General features: G+C 41.7%; 2 protein-coding genes across 3 annotated transcripts; both read left to right on the top strand.

Moving 5' to 3' along the window:
- LOC115369260 (liver-expressed antimicrobial peptide 2) lies at positions 1-1,408 on the top strand. The gene is made up of 3 exons (XM_030065834.1): positions 1-66; positions 481-620; positions 1,372-1,408. Exons 1-3 carry the CDS (start codon positions 1-3, stop codon positions 1,406-1,408), a joined length of 243 nt encoding a protein of 80 aa, XP_029921694.1.
- Positions 1,409-5,351: 3,943 nt separating this feature from the next.
- Positions 5,352-19,522, top strand: LOC115368776 (iporin). 2 transcript variants are annotated; one of them, XM_030065099.1, is made up of 10 exons: positions 5,352-5,620; positions 11,406-12,821; positions 13,136-13,457; positions 13,655-14,710; positions 15,584-15,660; positions 16,188-16,362; positions 16,558-16,663; positions 16,773-16,819; positions 16,945-17,638; positions 18,357-19,522. In XM_030065099.1, the coding sequence occupies exons 2-10, from the start codon at positions 11,463-11,465 to the stop codon at positions 18,463-18,465; spliced, it is 3,945 nt and encodes a 1,314-aa protein (XP_029920959.1). In that variant the 5' UTR covers positions 5,352-5,620; positions 11,406-11,462; the 3' UTR covers positions 18,466-19,522. The 2 variants fall into 2 exon arrangements, with proteins under 2 accessions (XP_029920959.1, XP_029920960.1); XM_030065100.1 differs by having other exon boundaries at positions 5,352-5,624.
- Positions 19,523-19,691: the final 169 nt, after the last annotated feature.

Raw genomic sequence — 19,691 nt, 5'->3', positions numbered from 1 at the left:
ATGGGGACTCTTGTGCACAAAATGATTGCTCTGTCTGTGTTTCTGTATCTGATCTCTACCATTCAGGTGAGATAATATTACCTCTACTGTCGTCTTGTATGCTGGATAGGATTTGGTGTGTCGTTTTGTGCAAATAGAGAATGTCATGGGATTTAAATCTTGTTAAATCACAGAATTGCTTTCTATGGGTGTTAGTGGCAGGATTACTTTGCATCCCTCTGATGTGGTTGAGGATTTGTAATCTGGCTATATTGCAGGCGTGACACTTTGAAGGTAAAAATAAAACCACATATCCACCACTGTGGATTTTGCTCCAGGTCTCGGTGTGTGTAACACGTGATCCCATGCTCTCTGCAGTGTTTCTTTTCACTCTCTACAATGCAACATGCAGTGAAACAGAAACAGCATTAAAATTTTAGTTTGTGCTCTAAACAGTAGGTTCATCACAGCTCTAAAAGGAGGTTATGATTTCCTTTACAGGTCGAGTCGGCACATGTGCCTGAGGAGTGGAACAGTCTGCTCCAGCGGACCAAACGCTCGCTGCTGTGGCGCTGGAACACCCTGAAGCCTGTAGGCGCCAGCTGCAGGGAGCACTCCGAGTGTGGCACAAAATACTGCAGGTACAGTATGCCTTGTTTTTTTCCAAGGATGATGAAGTCATTTTAACATTTTGAGTGGTCATTTTGATTTATTGGTTAAGGTTAGGTTTAAAGTAATACTCCAATGTTTTGGGAAAATACCCTTTTCCTGACTTACCCAGACTAGGCTAATGACTCCCATAGACTTCAAGTCTTTATGCTAAGCTAACATGAAATGATACCCATAGGAACCAAAACCACTGGATGTACAGAGGTGAGAATGGTATTGAACATTGTATCTCAGTCTGGGTAACTCGGCAAGGTATATACCTCAAAATGTTGAAGTATTCCTTTATTGTTGGGGTTAGGCATAAGTTGGTTGTGGCTAACATGAGAAAAAGGCCATAGAGAATAAATGTAAGTCAGTTACTTTACACCTTTACACTCCTAGGAAAAAATATCACTACAGTATTGCTGCTTCAGGTCTGCACAACTGTCACTTTTGCATGTGCTCCAAGGGTAGGGGGAGATAAGGAGAGCAGAGTTTAGAGAAAGAAAAAAAAAAAGAAAGAAAGCATAGACACAGGACTAGCCAAATGTTTGCAAGGGTAGAGCTTTCAGTATCTTGAGTTTTTTGAGGCTACCAAGAAATGCATCTGTCTGTTTTTTTCTCCGTCTTGGCATTTCAACCATGCGCTTAAGTGCAGTTAGTGCTGTCCACATGCATTTTGCATGGCATGAACAAAGTCGCCGTTTAATGACACTGCAATAAAATGGCTCCTTATCTTTACAGGAAAAATATCTGTTCCTTCTGGGCATTCTCCCCCTGAGTGGAGACAAGACTTTGACAAACATCCTGCACCTGAGTCACTCACTGCAACACAGACATCTGCCTGCTGGACCCGACATATCTCGCTCAAGAATGTACAAGAATGTGCAAGAATGTGAAATCATTTCTCTTATTATTGGACATCAGATGAAGAATTGTGGGTAGTTTATCAGACTCTTACTATACAGTGGGATTAGGTACAAAAATTAATTTAATTATCTGCTACTAGGCTGCAGTATAGTGCTGAATTTTGTAGGTTAAAGTGTTCGATTAGCAATCAAATCCCTCCCTCCAAGGTGGAAAACACTGTTAGAGGCTTTTTCTTTTTTTCTTTTCTTTTCTTTTTCTTTTTCTTTTTTTTTTTTTTTTTTGGATAACTGGGTAATAAGCTTAGTTATTCCCAGTAAGGCCATCTGAAAGAACAGTTTGGAAGATTGGATTGAAAAACTAATGGCATCCCAAACTGGCTGAAGAAGAACAATTACAGCGCTTCATTTGCTCAGTGTATCTGCCAGAATCCTGTCGTGTCTCCCCAAACCACAGAGACTGTGTGAATCTGATCATTAGTGTTTCATGAAAGAAATACAAATATGCATGCAAAGAATGTGAAGTGCACTGAGTTTATTGACAAGCAGTGACAGTGTTTGTGGATCGTGTATTTATTTGTACATGTTGTAAACTATGTAAATATCCAAATATGCTTGAACAATGCAAACATTTTTTACAGCTCCTGTAAAACATTTTATTAATAAAATGAGCTACAGTGACATAGTGTAATAGAAAACACAGGTTAACTGTTAATTATGATTATCGTTTATTAGCTGTAGTGGAGTGTTTTTTTCTTCTTAGGGTCTGTCCATGCAGAACACACTGTTGCATGAAGCCACCATGAGGCTAAGCATGGCTCTCTGCTGTGTTTTTGGCATATCAGCCATAAATGCAGAAAGCTCCTTGTATATGCTCCCTTGGTCATATCACTCATCAACAGCATCTCTTTTTTTTTTAATCATTATGCCAGTGAGACAACTGGCTTTGCCTCACAAACGTTCAGCTGCTGTCAGGGACTGGACCTCCCTGCTCTTTCCTCTCTGAAATTCAGACACAAGTTTCCGTTATTGGACTGGAATGAATTTCTAGCCAAATTAAGTGCCGTCTTGGATCTCTAACCCAAAACACTCAGCTCGAGTGTCAAGGAATTTTCAAGGAAAGCTTGATCATAGTGTCACTATTGAGCAGCATTTAAAAAAAAAATGTAAAAAAAAAAAAAAAAAAAAAAAGACCAGCCTTGCCTTTTCCAGCTAAGGTAAAAATTGCAGGAATTTCGACCAGTTTTAAATAACAGCGATGCCAAGAAAATTATTCATGCTTGCATTTCATCTTGTCTGGTCGACTGCAGTTCTTTATTTAGAGCAGTCGGTTGGCTTTAGGCTGCCAGTGTTTTGTGTAAAATTAAAACATGAGATCCCATTACCCCTCCTCTAGTGGCTCCGTATTACTCACCTTTTCATTTTAGAAGTGAGTTAAATGATTTAATTCAGTACTTTAATGGCACAGCATGAGTTATCACCCAGTTATATTTTTCACCTCACGCCGCTTGTGCTGCTAAGGAGCCTGAATGATGGCAGCCGCCTGAGGAGATCAGACAGACACGTTTACTATAATCCCTTCACTCAAACAAGATTCCAGTCAAATAATCTAGCAGCAGAGCTATTTTCATTCAGTCTGTTAGTACAATAGGCAGTGGGTTTTATTATGGAGAGAAATATAATTAGCTATGAGGATAAATATGTGGTTGGATCATTTAGTGTCTGTAGGAACTAAAGGAGCAATAAATACAGTTACTTACATACAATTACTTACATTATTCAGGGTTTTCCTTTAAAATGTAAAAAAAAAAATTCTCTTTACAAAGTTTCCTTAAAATTAATCACCTGGTTTCCTATGTACATTTTAAGTTACTTGTGAAATCCCTACCACTCCCTTTTTGTAATTCTTCTGTATGTATTTATGTCTACATGTGTGTGCTATTGTATGATTGTGTGTAAGCATGTTTTTGCATATATTTATATATGTTTCTTATCTCTTTCTTTTTCACCCACCTAACTTTTTTTTTTTTTTTCCTTTTTGTAAATCTCAGAAGCAACAAAGATGAGGGAGACCTCAGTGCTTTTCTGGGAACTAAATAAACATTTGCTATTAAATTGAATTCAGTGAAAACTGTACTTTGAAAAATCAATTAGCCTGATCTTAATTGGCTACCAGTTAGCACCTAGCAGTAGCTTCAAATGCAGTGTGAGCTACGAATAAAATATAGAAGAGTGCCAGATGGAAACCATCACAAGGCAGTTATTTATACCCACTACAAATCTACACTAAATATCCAACAACAATAATAAACACGTAAGCATACTTAGGTGTCAACAAACAAACACTTTGGCATGGAAACGGCTAAATTGGGTTGCTTAAAATATTGTACAATTAATTCAATTTTAAATACTATAAACGCCCAATTTAGTCAACACAGTTCATACAACAATGACTATGGAGTTAACACAATATAGGAAGGGTAACTGCACTGTTTCATTGTCCTCATGAATGCACAAAAAATAAGACCTAGAGTAAAAGTCTAAGATGTTGGCCTTTCCCCTGGTGCTTTTATAAGCACAGTGCCACAAGGTAACACTTGGTGTCGCTAACAGGCTGTCTGTCTCACAGAGCCACCCCAAACATCTGTCAGGACATTTAATAGAGAGACTGGTCCTCTGTTCACACTTGCTGAGTCATGGATGCATGGGCAACCTTGGTGCCAGGACAAACATAAGTCATATCTCTAAGTCCTTTTTGCTCTGGAGAAGTAAGGTCTCTGTCACAGCACGCATAGGCCAATGGGGGTTGTGGATCTACAATGAGCAGCGCCTGGCCCATGACAAGCTCTCTGGCTGCTCTAGGCCCTCTGAGGATGAATTAAGGCAGACCACAGGTTGCCTGCCAACACCAGGCTGTGTCACCAGTGATGCTTTCCTAACAGGCTGTACGGCCAGGGATGCACCAACCTGACCTCAAAAACTAGACTGAGAGCGATGGTCAGATCACTCTGCCTCGCCTAGGTACACATTTGTACCTCCATACCAGGAGGTTGCACTGGTCTTTATTCGTAATTAAAAACTTAATAAGGTAAAACTTAATAAGTGGACATGATGTGAACCAAGACACCATGGTACAAATGTCTCCTGAACATCCCACTTTAAAAAAAACTGTTGATGCTGCTCTTTGTGTGAAATGTGCACAAACAACCGTGGGAGAGTTCCTGCCTGCCAACACATAGGCTGGTGAAATGCTGCTGCAACCTCAACCTAAATTAACTCCTTATAATCTCAGAAATTTGTGATGTTATAATCTCAGAGTTTTCCAGGCTGGTAATACTCTGAGGAAAAACTCAGATATTCTCTAGGACAAATGTAAATTCAGGGGAAAAAACTCACTAATCTGTGAGAAAAAAAAAAACTCAAAAAATCTGAGATTATGAAGTCACAAATTTATTTATTTATTTCTTATGAATTAGTGGCTTTAATATCAGAGAATATCCGTCTTGTAAATCTATGAGATTTCTTTCTAAATCTGGGAAATTCGGAGTTTTCTGGGAATATTACCAGCCATCCCTCTCACTTACAGTGGCCCTAATACGCCGTCGGACCTTCTTGTGGAACATGTAGTTTTGCCAAAAAAAAAAAAAAAAAAAAAAATTAGGCCTATACATCAGTTCCACTGTCGTTAACTGCCAGGTATTTTCACTGGCAGGCACTGCTTTTTTTTTTTTTTTTTTTTTTTTCCTTTTTCTGTCCCTCTATAGGTTAAAGCCATCGTGACGCAATAGCTGTGACCGGTCCAGCTTGAGCGGTGCTGACGGAGCGGCGTGTGGACCTCCGTGCCTGCCCGGACCTCAATATCGGAGCGGCTTGACCGTCACATTACATTACAAATTATCTATTAATTATAGTTTGATGGAAGCTGATATGCTTCGCTGATGATATGCATATGCTGCTTTGATGTCAGACTCCAGCACTGAATGCGCGCAGGATTTTTAAATACGGTTAGTTTTGTGATTCCGGGCTGCCTGTGCATCGCTGGGACTAAAGCAAATGCAAAAATCCCCTCTAGTTGCCACCTGGAGCAGGACGATGGCTATCCAGCTTTGACTGACGGCTCATGTCAAGTAGGTATACATTAGGAGACGCGCTTGTGATGGAAATGCATGCGCTCTTGTATGGCCCGTGCCTTACATTACATTACCCAGGACTCAGTGTTAACCGTCTTTGTATTACTTTGTGTGTGTGTGTGTGTGTTTGTGGAGGAGACAGAGAGAAATTGCTCTGTCATGGATTGATGTTTTGCCTTGCCCACACATCCAAAACTTAAAAATTTCTTCCACTTTGGACAGTTCAATGTCATTATGAAAGCCAATACACTTTGCTATTCAGGGGACTGACTGCACAGATCACTTCTCATCGGTGACCTTCTCCTCTCTGCTAAAAATAGTTCCTTTTAAAAAAAAAAATACTGAGATTTGCTCCAATGTCACATCGCATCATGTTCCGATCAATTTCTTGTTACACAGAGCTTTGCCTCAGATAAACACAGGTCAAAGGGAGTTATAATGATATTGTCTGTCCACCCTCATCCCACTGCTCATTACAAAGAGAAGTTTCTGATAACAAGCAACATCTTGATCTGACTCTGCTTTGTAGTGTAGCAGTAAACAAGCATCATCCTGACTCCCTAGTCCTGCACCACAGTCACCTCTCTTATGCAAAGTGGCTGACTTCATCTGACAGGAACGTCCAGTGAAATATTCGGGCTGCTTATCCATTCAAATGTTCTCCAGCATTCAGCGCACAGAGCTGTTTGACGTATAGTTGTGTATTAGGAGTCTGGAGCTCGGCGGAGAGCCATTACGGGGAAACCACAGCTGCTATGCAGTGTAATGGCAAGTCATCTGCAAACACACCCAGTCAGTCACAGTGGCCTACTTCTCCTCCGGTATTGAACTTGAAACGAAATGAGATTGGATGGATGGGATGAGACGAGACGGGATGAGATGAGAGGAAGAATAATGTAGAATGAGCTGACCATTACTACAAAATAAGCCATGGGCACTATGTTAATTTTTAAGTGGGATGATGACCTATTATGAGGGAGATTCCCTCTCCACCTCTGACATCCTTCCCCATGTAGACTCACTTGTTTTGTAATATGTCTCACACTGCAGTGATACAATACATAATTATTAAGAAAAAGAAAAACACTGGGGAAAGCATTTCATATCCTAAAAACAATCACTGGTAGGAAGATAATTGGGGAATGGAAAGAGGGGATGGCAAGTCAACAAAGGGAATTCATTTTGGGTATTTTGCTAACAATGAGGATGGCTTCCCCCCAACTCCACACTCAAATTAGCTACTGCACCATCTACAGTGTAAGCATATCCCTTTTACTACATTATAAGGTACCAGAGACATTAATCAGAGTTATCAAATCACAAAATATTTAATTATTACCAGCCTAAGTAATTTACAAGCTGCCTCCAAAAATAGCTCTGCAGGACTGCAGCCATAGTAGCGTTTGCAGCTATAAAATCGATGGGCTGCTGTAACTGTAACTACAATATAAAAATCAACCAACATTAAAGTCTCTTGCTTCCCCAGTAGACTAAAAGTGATCCTCAAAAATCTTTGTCTTTGTCTGCAGCGGCTATGGACTAACATCTTTTTGGCACAAGGTGATGCCATGAAATTGATTTAATGCGACCGGACGTCTTTGCTGGGAAGTGATGTAATTAGATGTGAAACAGCAGTCGGTGGTTCAGGAATAATAGACATCAACATACCTTTATTGCCTAATCATAATTGAGTATTCAACATCGCAGTATGAGACGATCAGATTAGATCTAATCAGCTGGAAACATACCAACAATATCAAATACATGTGTCACTCTAACAATGGGGTCATTGGAAACACAGTTTGGATAGGAACATGTGAGTCTGTTCTGTGGGTTTGCCAAGCAGGTGAACCTGAGATATTTACTCCTTTAGACTCCTTTAGGCTTGTTTCACAGCAGCCGTTTTGACATGAGATAACAAGGTAAACACAGGTGTTACTTATGACATTAATTCAGGTTCTGTTACATTTTAGTGTAATTGAGTCTTTCCAGTGAGCCAGCATGCACAACAGCAGGACCCTGGCTCTGTGGGAACTAAATAGAACAGAACCATAATTAATGTCATTACTAACACCTGTGGGGCATAAAAAGTCTATTAGGGCGGTGGCACCTTCCAGAAGCCTCAGCAGTGAATAGGGGGGTAAATGGTGAAGTCGCTCAACACTCCTGCACACTTCCTTTGAGTATTGATGAGACCTGCACTCACCAGCGCTACGCCTCAGCTCAGTTGGCAGGACAAAATGGTGGCATTTTACATTGCTTGAAGCCAAGGATATGTTGAAATGTCACATTTCAAGTTTTGTGATGTAGTATTAAAAGTCGTAAAACACCATGTTAGGTATGTGAGGTGGTGGATGGCACACCGCACAGTCAACAGGACTTCTGTAGACCGGGGTTTGTCTCCAGTGTCAAGTCAGAATGTTTTTTTGTTTTTCGCTATAATATTATTTCTTAGAAAACTTAAGATTACATTTTGTTATGGTAATCATGGCCTTTTCCTTACCTTAACCATAATAACAAACCTTTTCCTAATCTTAACCATTACAACAAGCCCTTTCCTAACCTCATCTATGACTTTTTCTTAACCTTAACCATGACAACACACGTTTTTCCTAACCTTAACCATGACTTTTTCCTCACCTTAACCAAATAGTCTTGGTGGCTAACAAAGATAACCAAATGGCTAAGTAGATAACTTCAACTAGCATTTGTGCATGACGAATGTTAATCATCAAGTGACAATGCAGGCTCCACTTAGGCTCCGCTTATTCTGCAACTGGGCTGTGCAACTATACGTCCCTAAAATTACATCTACCTTGCATTTGCTTATGGTGGCTTGAGAGAGCTTCTTCGGCAGCAACTTTATACCAACAGACAGAGATCGGGATACTCTGGCTCAGAACAGTCTGTCGAACAGTGCAGAAACAAAATTCTGCCCTTTTTTTCAGGCAAGAGGGATAGGGCAGTCTCCTGGCTTGAAAACAGCACACTCAGCAGAGCAAAGACTGAATTTTTTCTGGCTTTCTTGTTGCCTTGCTGTTCTGTTACTGTTCAGCGGTGATATTTTGCCATAAACACTGATTAACTGACCTAATTTATAAGGAGCTCTAATGGTATTTATGAGCAGCAGGTAATGGGTATTACTGCAGCTGTTATGTTAATGGGATATTTTGTATTGAAACGGTAAGGAGGTTGGCGATTGTAGCATAAAGAGTATAAAGAGGATTACCCCGGCCTCTTCCTGGTTATCTGGAGCAGATGTTGCTCAGATTGTTTACAGATTATGTCCAGAGACAGCAGTTTAACAGCTATAAACGTATGGCTATGTGATGAATTGCACAATTCTCAAGCACCACTCAGGTTTTCCTGTGGCTGTGCAGAATACTTTTATGTAATATTTGTCATTACATAACATTTGTTTTTGTGTAACCCAATAACAAAATCAAGTAAGGGATATTTGGGTGGCTCGAATATTTTCTTGCTGGTGGATTTTAATTGTGAAATGATGTTACTATTGCAGCTATTTTATACATAGGCATGGGTAAAAGTATACATTTTTCAGTTAGTTTGTATCTGGTTAGCCATACTCAAGATTACACATACACACATGAATGGGAGATGCATCAGGTGAATGCATGTATGTGCACCCAGACAGACAGACAGGCAAACACACACATGTACACACCTTTACAAGAGAGGTTTATAGCGTTGCATAAGAAACAAATTTAAAAGACAGATTTTTTCTGTGTCACACAATGACTATGTCACATTATCAAAAGCATGTGCTGGGGAATGGTGTACTGTTCTGCGCCAGCAACATTTATCACTGCAGATATTTGAAGTGCTTATTTTTTCTCAAATCAGTCATGCTCTCTTTCCTGGATTCTTCATCATCATGGTATATTTTTTTTTTTATCTGTTTGCTAATGATTTCATATGTGCTGTAATTGTTTTTCACTTTTCTCACAAATAGCACAAATAGTGATGCTTGATGTCAGGGTTATGATCAGTGTTGTCAGAGTATAATTAATGTGTGTCAAGCTCTATTACACCATATAATCAAGAGATAATTGTGTTAATGTGGTAGAAGAATTTGCCTTAAATAAAGTCATATAGAAATGTACTTAAACCCAGCAGTGCCAGCAGAGCATCTCTGCAGTGCAGTTGCCCTAGTTACAGTGCAGACAGCTGGGTAACAGTGAATGACTGTGGTTGGCCCAGGCAGGGAGAGGAGAGTGTGCTTAACGGTTGATTGAATTATGGAGGGTAGGCCGTGCTGAGGGCTGGAGCAGACAATACAGTAAGACTTTGACTTGAGGGCTGGTGCTAGTGTGAAGTTGGGGGCGGATGGTCTGACTGTATCAGCCGGCTGTTTTACATTTGGTGTTTTGGGTTTTTTCTGTTTTATTCCTACAATAAACATGCATTTTGTTTATGTTTCTGGGTGTCCCTGTAGGATGCACCCTACTGAGAGAAACTGAAGGCAACCAAAAATATCCATACCACAGTCTGTAGGTGGATCCCTGAGGCAGTTTAAGAGCTCAGAGGCAGACTGGGAGGCCATAAGATCATAATGACACATACACAGAAAATTTATCCTCCTATAGCTCTCCTTGTGAGCATTACTGCTATAAGGAGAAAACCACTGAAGTCATAAACCCAAGTTAAAAGGAGCAGGTCTATAGGTAAAACAGCATAAGTGCTTCTTGTGGTGAATCATGTAGACACTGGTATTTACATTCATCTCTAGTGTCCTGTTGTACTAGATTGAATTGCTTTTTACTCTTGAAATGTGACTCACCTTTTTGAAATTTTGAGATTTCTTTCAGAAACATGGCAAGTCATCAGGGAACTTGTTAGTATATACTACTGTTATAGTATACACTACCGTTCCATTATATAGTGGAACAAGTTGTTTTAGGTATATCTCAGGCAATAGCACATAAAAGGGCAGTTTTGTACAGCTGCTGTCATTGCTATCGTGTGTAATAATGGATGGAAATAACAGCAGACACCGAGTCTCACTTACTTCCTATCCCCATGTATCTAGACTATATATTTGATATATTCTTATATAGGACTTAAACATAAATTATTACAGCAGCTGCCTATCAACTCTGTGCTTTGCATGCTATTCAATGTTGGGTCTGCATGTCAGTGCTTTTACTGTTACTGAAACTGCTTGTGGATCGAAGACATAATTGCATTTACACTTAGACCCTCTTTACACCTGGCACTAACAAGGCACACTACATTAAAATGTGTGCACAGCACACTGAGAATATATACACGCAACCAATGACCAAGCTGAAGTTCAAGTGCAAGTTTACTGAAACTCTTAATCACTGTCTACACTACAGTCTCAATTACAAAGGTTTTACAATTACAATTACAGTTACAGAAAACAAAACCTCCTGATCCAAGGACTCAAATCATGTTCCAGCCGCAAAAGGTCTTTGCCACATGGACACAAATCTTTACTGTGTCTCATGGATTGTCTACACCCACCTACAGAAGCCTTGCACTATATGGAAATCACTATAATACTGCTGTTAAAGTTTGGGCCATCTTACTTTTATTTTAGTGTGCTCATAATTTCTGCACATCTTTGCAGACTATGCCACTTTAGCCTGAGGAACTATGTGCATGAGCCATAACACTCATAATCTATTTAATGCATTTCCTCCTAATTAGTATATATGTGTGGAGCAAGCTGTTCTATTCTATTATATGCTACGATATGCTATAATGCACTTACAACTGTCTTTTCCTTTGTTTTCAGAATTGGTTACTATAGGAACATGGAGACAGTTGGCATCATTCAAGCTCGTGCTCGAGAATGATTAGGGCATCCAGTCTATCAGGGAACACCCTGATAGCATGCCACTTCCCTGTGGTGCAGCTTCCCCCGTGGCAGCTTCCTGTCCAGGCCCTGTGCAATTCTGCCAAGAGGACTGGTCGGCTGTGCTCGGCGGGACTGACCCGTGCTCTCTCCCTCCCAGAGCAAGACTCACTCCACAGAGAGCCTGCCTTCACCAGCAGCCGAAGACATATATCTAGCAGCTACAGTAGTCTCAAAGAAGACCGAGCAGAGGAGGAGGGGGCCAGTGACAGCAGTGGGAGGTATGATTCCACCTCCTCACCGGAGGACGCACCTCAGCAGACCAATATCAATATGGAGAAGGATGGCTCTGGAACTAGAGGGAGTTTACGGTCACACAACTCATTCCTTCCCAGTACAGAACTAGATGAGGATGAGGAAGATGAAGATAGTGACGGAGATAATCTACACAAGTATCATGAGGACTCCTCCTTTATGCTGCATGGGAATTCCAACTGGCCACTAAGTAATGTCACCAGAAATCGTAAAATGCCCCTCCAGGACATGGACAGTGTGTGGGTCAAGGAAGGGACCATGCTGGATACCAAGGATGGTAGAGAATGGCTGTCAAACCAGCCCAACCGGCTGGACTCATTGCAGACGGACTGCCAATGCTTCCATGTCAGCAGATCTAACATTACACTGATGGAGTGTGGAGAGCAGGACTCAGCCAAACAAAAAGATAATATGTCCTGCCACACCCACAGTCAACCCAAATGTTCCCCAGGGTCGTGCTCCAACGGTCACGTGGAGTATGTCAGTGACTCATCCTGCAACAGTTCTGATGGTGTCCTGGTTAACTTCTGCACAATGTATGACAGGAGCAACAACCCTGCCACACCTCACAACCTCAGCAGCCCCGCAATTCAACCCTCTCCATCAGCAGAGGGATCTGTGTTCCTCAACCTCCAGCCGGTTCCCCAGACTCCCACCAGGGAACTCCAGCACAGGGACACGACTGTCTCCTCTCCCCCACAAGCAGAGGTTGAGGTGATGCCATCTGCTCCCTGCTGGTCTCCTCGGGGCCTTGATTCCAACTGCAATCTTTACTCCCTAGAGCCATTGTCCCAGGGTCTGTCCTCTCTGGAGGTATCAGACCTGACTGCCTGCCTCCAGAGCCAGGCCACGCTGGCCATGGGCACCAACCAGAAGTACTACAAGCTTGTGACCTGTGACCTCCCCTCTCAGTCACCCAGCCCCGCTTGGTCCAGCCTCACCAGCTGCCCTGAGGGTCAGAGCAGAACCAGCTCTTTCCCTCCCTCTGAACATCTCTTTTTTAATAATAGGAAAGAAGGGCAACACAATGAGGACAAGAAGGTAATGTTAGTATTGCAGAATAATACGCTTTTCTTTACTCTGAACTCTGAGAAGATGTGTATGCTAATTAAACAAATTGAGATAAACTGGCACAAGTAACAAGCTTTTCCTTGTTGAAGTGCATAAGACAATCATAAAATTAACAAAAAGGAAAAAGGAAAGCAACATACTAAAAGGAAATTAAATTAATCAACAAGGGCATTGTATATCAAAGTGAGAAACAGACATATAATACTCATGTGAAACTGTGTATTTTTTGTGTGTGATTTGGTTGTGTAAACTAAGTAGTGGGTCTGCCCTCTCTATATCCCCAGCAGGAAAAAGAGGATCAGCAAAAGGAAAGAAAGAGGTCCTCCTCAGCACAGTGTAGCACTGGGTCTGACTGCCCTCAGTATTGGAGCTGTGACTCCCAGGTTGCCACATCTTCAACTAAAAAAGCCGTCTGCAAGAGGGCATATACAGACAACATCCAGAACCACTTGCACACCTCCTGTTCCCCATGTCCCACCCAGGATTCTGTTTCTGTGAGCCAGTGTAGCACACAACACAGTAAATGGCAAGATTCAAACGCTGTGTCCACCCCACCATCTGTGATTTTGGACCAGGAGCACTGTGACACTGACACTAAGGCGATAGGTAAGGCAATGTGTTAGAGAGAAATTACAGATTGTAATACACTGAAAAAGTTATCTGTTTGTGAAATGGCAAATGACGGGCAATAGTGGAAAAAGTGAAAGAACAGGAGAAGAAGATAATGTATGGGAGAAAATACAAATTTAACAAGGCAGTCAAATCTCTTATTCTTTTTTCTTATCCTCTGCCTCTATCATCAGGAGCGTGTTCATCTGCAAATCCAGTGGTGCGCTACAGCAAAGCCCAGAGGCCGACCTCACTGCCCATCCAGCCCTTTGTTCTGCTACCCCCAGGCAAACCCCAGTCCCAGCACTTGGGCTGTCTTCTGGAGCAGTACATCAGTCATAAGAGCAGCAAGTCCAATGGCTCCCAACCGGGCTCCAAGTTTAAAGGCAAAGCCAACCGATGCCTTACTGATCTACAGCCCTCACCTCTGGGCAGCCGTGGCCCCATTCTCCTCGAGGCTCCTTCAAGCTCTGATACCTGCTCCACCTGCACACCCAGCCCAGAATGCTTCAGCTACAGACACACTTGGAAACATTCCAGCACAGGCCGAGGACAAATCAGTCCATATAGAGCCCAAACCCACCTAGATCCAACTCACACCAGCCCAAAGCCCAAATTGGTTCAGGAACAAGACAAAAGCCCATACTCAGGCAAAACTCAGACCAACAGTTTTTGTAATCCAAACATCATTAACCCCAACACAACAGCATTTATTCCACTCCAAAATCAGCCCACCCTTGTTAGAGTTCCCACCTGCCAAGACCTCATCCACCTTACCCCTCTTCAGAGCCATTCCAGCCCTGAACCTAAAAATCAAAGTCCCATCCAGTCCCAAACCCACAATGCTTACTACTCAATATTCTCTCATACACCACCCACTTTACCCCCAACCAGTCACACCCATCATCCAAACCTGCAGGTGTTCCACCCTCCTGCTGCAGCCCCGCAACTTCAAAGGAATTTACCAGAATATTCAGCTGCACCTGCAGCTGAGTCTGGCCTCTTTCACAATAGTCTTACAGCTGCCCTGTCTTCAGTTGCCCCTCTCTCCTCTTTGAGTTCTCTGCTTTCTTTTGCTGGTTGTGGGCCGCATCCACAGCAAATACAGGACTCTGCAGGGCTAAGTGGGAAGCAGAGCCACAGTCAACACAATGAGTCTCTGATCCTGAGTGACAGGCCACCCATGGAGTTCTGCCTCTCACCTGATGCATCCTATGAATCCATGTCTATCAGCCATCTTCAGAGGAGAGGTGAGGGTCTGCTGATGAGTGGAGGGATACATAAGGTTTTGATAGGTTGTGTTGATTTCGTATAAACCATAAAATGTAGAATATATGCCAAACACTGAAAAAAATGTCACAACAGCAATTATGAGTGTCTTGATTTCTCCACTATTGGATCTCTGTCTAGCAATGAGCTGTTCTAAAGAGCAGCAATAAGAATGCATTGTGCTGTAGCAGTGCCTTCAATACCCTGAAGGGGCTTTCTCTCAAACATGACCTATTTTTAACTCTCCCTGCACAGGATTGGCTGAGCCTTCTGCTCTGTAGCCTATGTGAGTGTGCCTGCAAGCTCCAATGAGACTGAAAGAGAGGAGGAGAGAAGATGTTGCAGTATATACAGTGCTTATGATTTATAATACACCTAATCTTGTTAATTTAATGCTAAGGTATTGGCCATTTGGTTGAAAATTAACAATGTATCAGTCTACCTATTACAATCAATAATCAGAGATGGAGACTTTGGAAGCAGTGGTAAACACTGGGGCGTAGCTCTGCAGGCAGCTTCAATATGCATAAAGAATTTACCATGACATTTGCAGAGGAAAGTCAGTGTGAGAGGGGGGAAAGAAGCAAGTCAGTGAGGAGCACTGCTGCAACCGAGCACTTTCATCTCCAGCTCTCATTTACATTTGCATCCAACAATATGATAATGAACTGTGAAAGCATTCCCACATTTCTATGCATTGACCCAATTTGTGTGATGATATGTTACCTAGCCATATAAATATAGCAAGTGTTTTGTTACAGTCCAAAAAATATATGAAGTATTAATTAAAATTTGAGAGCAGAATAGCTCTTAAACTCATACACATGTCTAAACTGTCTGTCTGTTGTCTCTAGGTTTGCTGAGGTCTGTGAGCATGGCAGTGGATTTGATCATGGCTCATTTTGGTAGTAGCAGAGATCCTGAAGAAAAGGTATGAAATGAAACATGTGTTGCCTTCAGTGTCATCACATAAACTCCAGCACTACACAGGTTTCCCAGAACAGACAGTAGGTCCAACATTTTTCACTAAAATCACACATGACCGAACCCAACCCAAACCTGAACATAATTTCAGAATTTTTGTCTGAACCTTTAACAACTGTGTATCAGTCTAATACTTTGTGTGCACATTATGGCTGCATGATCAAGAACAGTTCATGGTTGTGGTGAACATTTGTTCTTGCTACCACCACTCCCTCTCTTCATTCACTGTCTACCCCACTCGAGAACTGCCGCTCTCTCTCTTTCTTTCTCTCTCTCTCGCTCTCATTTGAATCCAGAGCTGACTTGACTGTGGTTTTCCAGAACATTAGCAAAGGCAGCGCCACTAGACTACTAGCTACTAGCAAACTGATTCATTGTTGTTATTGAATGGATCCCAGTTGTGTGCTACCAAACTGCATGAAAAAGTTTCTCATATAACGTTGGCCTTACAGATACCGTATATTATTCCCACAGATGCGGCTGGGCAACAGCTCTCGCAGTCCCACAATTGCTGGTCTGGTCTTGGAGCACTTATGTCCAGCAATACAGAACATCCTGGAAGACGGTCTCAGGGATCACAAATTGGATCTCATCATCGGGCAGCGCCGCAACCACTCCTGGAGTGTAGTGGAAGTCTCTACTAAGACAGGTACATGGTGCAGTTTAGTGATCATCACTAAAAGGAACTGTTATGAATGTACTTCTGAATCTGCTTATTTAGTATTGCACTGCGGGGTTGTAGATGGTTGTTTGGTTTGATATACTGATGGAATAGTGTGCTTGTGTTGCTGAGGCACATTGTAGACTCGCCGGTGAGCTCTCTCTCTGTCTAACCTTGCAATAGGTCCGTCTACCAAGGTCCTTCACAGCCTGGTGTCCAAAATCAGGCAGTGTCCCCAGCTCACCAGCAACTGCATGAGGCTGAGAGCCTTCATCATGGGCCTACTTAAGTAAGCACCTACCAATGTAAACAACCTATTATGACTATCAGATGCTAAATATTATACAGCAGATAGACACATCATCACCTAAACAACTAATCACTTAATTGTCTTTCAGCTTGAGAGCCTTGGAATTCTGGTTAAGTCACCTTCAGAGCCAAAAAGGTGATTTGAATAGTGAATCTAAATGAATTTTCTCCTGAATAATAGTTAAATATCATCTCTTTATACAGCCAAAACATTGTTGCTTTATAGACCTAAAGCAAGGGCACCTCTTACCTTCTCTGCAGATGTCGTGACAACATACTACCATTCTTGGGGGTTCCTATCCACGTCACAGGGCCGATGTCAGCCACTGTTCCAGGAGCTGCTGCTTCTGTTGCAGCCGCTCTCTGTGTTGCCCTTCGACCTCAACCTGCTGCTGGAGCCCCGACTGTTACGTAACAGACAGCTCTGTTCGGAGGAGCAGGGTGTCCCTCCACTTCCACCCTCCTCAGCCCTCTTAATGACCAGCTGGCGACTGCTGCAAAACGACCGAAAGGTGGACGCCACGCACGACAGCAAGCAAACTCATGTTTCACACCAGGCTGATCTGCATGTCCCGGTGTCCTCTCAGAAGTCAAGTCGTCACCAGCAGGAAGCCAGAGAGAGGTACGCCGAGTTGGCCAACAGGAGTCCATGGTCAGCCCCAATTCAAGCATGGTGGCCACAAGAAACTGCTCTTGTGGATGGTGTGGTTGAAGGGGAGGACTGTAGCCAGAGTTACGCAGACCGGCAAAGAGATATGGACAGGAGGCAAGAGGAGAGGAGGAGAGAGAGAGAAACAGGGACCTCAAGAGGATCATCATCATCAAGTCTTCACGTCCAGGATGAGAGTCCCTCTCAGGGTGGGCTGCGCTGGGCCAAACTGTTTGGAGCAGGAGGAGATCCTTCCACCAAAACACACAGTGCATCTCAAAGCCACAGTGGGGCACAAACCAAAAGGTAAGCACAAGCACTGAGCAATCACTTCAAGTAGAGGATGTTTTTTTTCTTTTTTTTTTTTTTTACTTTTTTTTTTTTTTAATCCAAAAAGGATTAACCTCTCTTTAAACCACAGTTTAGTTTTTACTCAAAACCTAGATTAAATTTTATTATACTGTGACATAACTCTAAACTCCAATTTAAACTATGATTAAACAAAAAGAAAAGAAAATTGCCAGCAAAATCAAGAGAAAAACATACTAAAATTAGTGATAAAATTACAAGAAAGTCAGTAAAACATTACTGCGAAATTACCATATCAGTGCCATAAATTAGCTAAAATATTTTTTTTAATTACAGTAAAACTATATTCACATTTTTAAAAAATACATATTTATGTCAGATCAGTGATGCTGATCAACATGTTGAAGCTGCCTTCAGATGTGTTTCACAAGCATTTAACCTCCACATCTTTAGGTTTAAACTGCTAAACTTGGATTTACTAAATCAGGAGGGTTTTTTTTTTTATTGTGCAACAGTGCTCTGTTGCATTTAAAGTTATTTTTGCTAAACACTTATTAGAATCTTAGAATAAATTAATCCTAGTTGGTGCAGCCCAGCCTTTAAGTTGTGTGTTTCTTTAACCTTAGGTTTAGTTCTCTCATCGTGTCTTGTGACATTGGGACCTATACTCATGCTCGTTTCATACTGTAACTCTCTATCCACTTTTCCCTTACAGGTTCAGGCGACCATCACAGTGGCTGCATTTGGACAGATCACAACTTGGACTGTTGGCCCAGTCCGTGTGGTCAGTGAAGCTCGGTGGAGCTCAGACTGACAAAGACTAGGATTCAGAGAAGTCTAGATCCTCTGAAGTTGGGTGACGGAGGAGAGACTATTTACCACATCTTGATTGCATGATAATTACTTTATACTACTGCAAAGCACAGTGCTCAGTCTCACTGGCTCACTGGTCAAAAAGCACATAACAGTCAGTTTAATATTAACGCATGAGTGAAAGTTTTCACTGTGTCCATAAATGCGTTTCCACTCTGGAACAACCAAGCGGTGGAAGTGCTTGTGTTAAGAATTACTCTCCTACTTTCCTATCAAATAATGTCAGTGAAAATTGACCTGCCCAATACTGTGACCTCATACCATTCTTGTGATACAAAACTATCCATATCACACACATCTGTCAGTCTCTCCACTCCTGTACCTTTCATCTAGTCTAGAAAAAAAACCCAAAAGCAATATCCTACACTCTTATTAGTGCCAAATATGCCATGCACCAGCCTCCTGTAGTGGATTGTGGGTGATGTATTACAGTTCTTGTGACTTGTTTTTGACCTAATTCTCAGCATGAATTTATGTGCATGAGTTAACAAAAAAATAGTAGGTGCTACAGTATTTATTTGAGTAGGAGCTTGAATTCACCTCTTAACTTCCTATTAATGTTTTTATGCCTGTATAGATAAGTTTTGAAAAATTTCTGGCAATTGAATTTTAGATATGTGCGGAAGTGTTTGGTTTATACAGATAGTTTGTCTCCCGGTTGCACAAATATAAGCCATCATGTGGTTGTTTCAGGTATATAGATGTGTATCAGGTATATTTTAATAGACTGGTTATAAGCTAATAACGGAGACAGGAAATTTGTTCTCTGCATCTGTTTAATTGAATTTTTTAATGTATTGCAATAATGTGAAATAGGTGAAATTACACCCAGCTCCATTTCCCCTTCAACCTTTGAATGCATCCCTCTAAGCCCAGTGACAATCAACCTCTGTGAATAAAGACTTGACATATTTAATCTTCTTGTTTCATCAACAATACTGTAAGTTCATGTTACTGTAATTGCTGTACCACAAAATTCAATATAAACCAGTTTATGAAAGCATGCAAGTATAGTGTTTTACTATGATACAGAGGGTCCCGAGACACATTTGGTCCATACGACACAATATCCTCTGTCATTTGGACTTGGAGTCCAGCACAAACCGTTGCCATGTGAGGACTTTCTGATAAGATTATAAACTTGACACTCATTTCGTCATGCCTGTAATTCATCATC

This window comes from Myripristis murdjan, chromosome 12 (assembly GCF_902150065.1).
Source record: "Myripristis murdjan chromosome 12, fMyrMur1.1, whole genome shotgun sequence".
Classification (NCBI taxonomy): Eukaryota; Metazoa; Chordata; class Actinopteri; order Holocentriformes; family Holocentridae; genus Myripristis; species Myripristis murdjan.
Note: the sequence above shows the minus strand (reverse complement) of the source record. Positions and strands in the feature narration are given on the sequence as shown.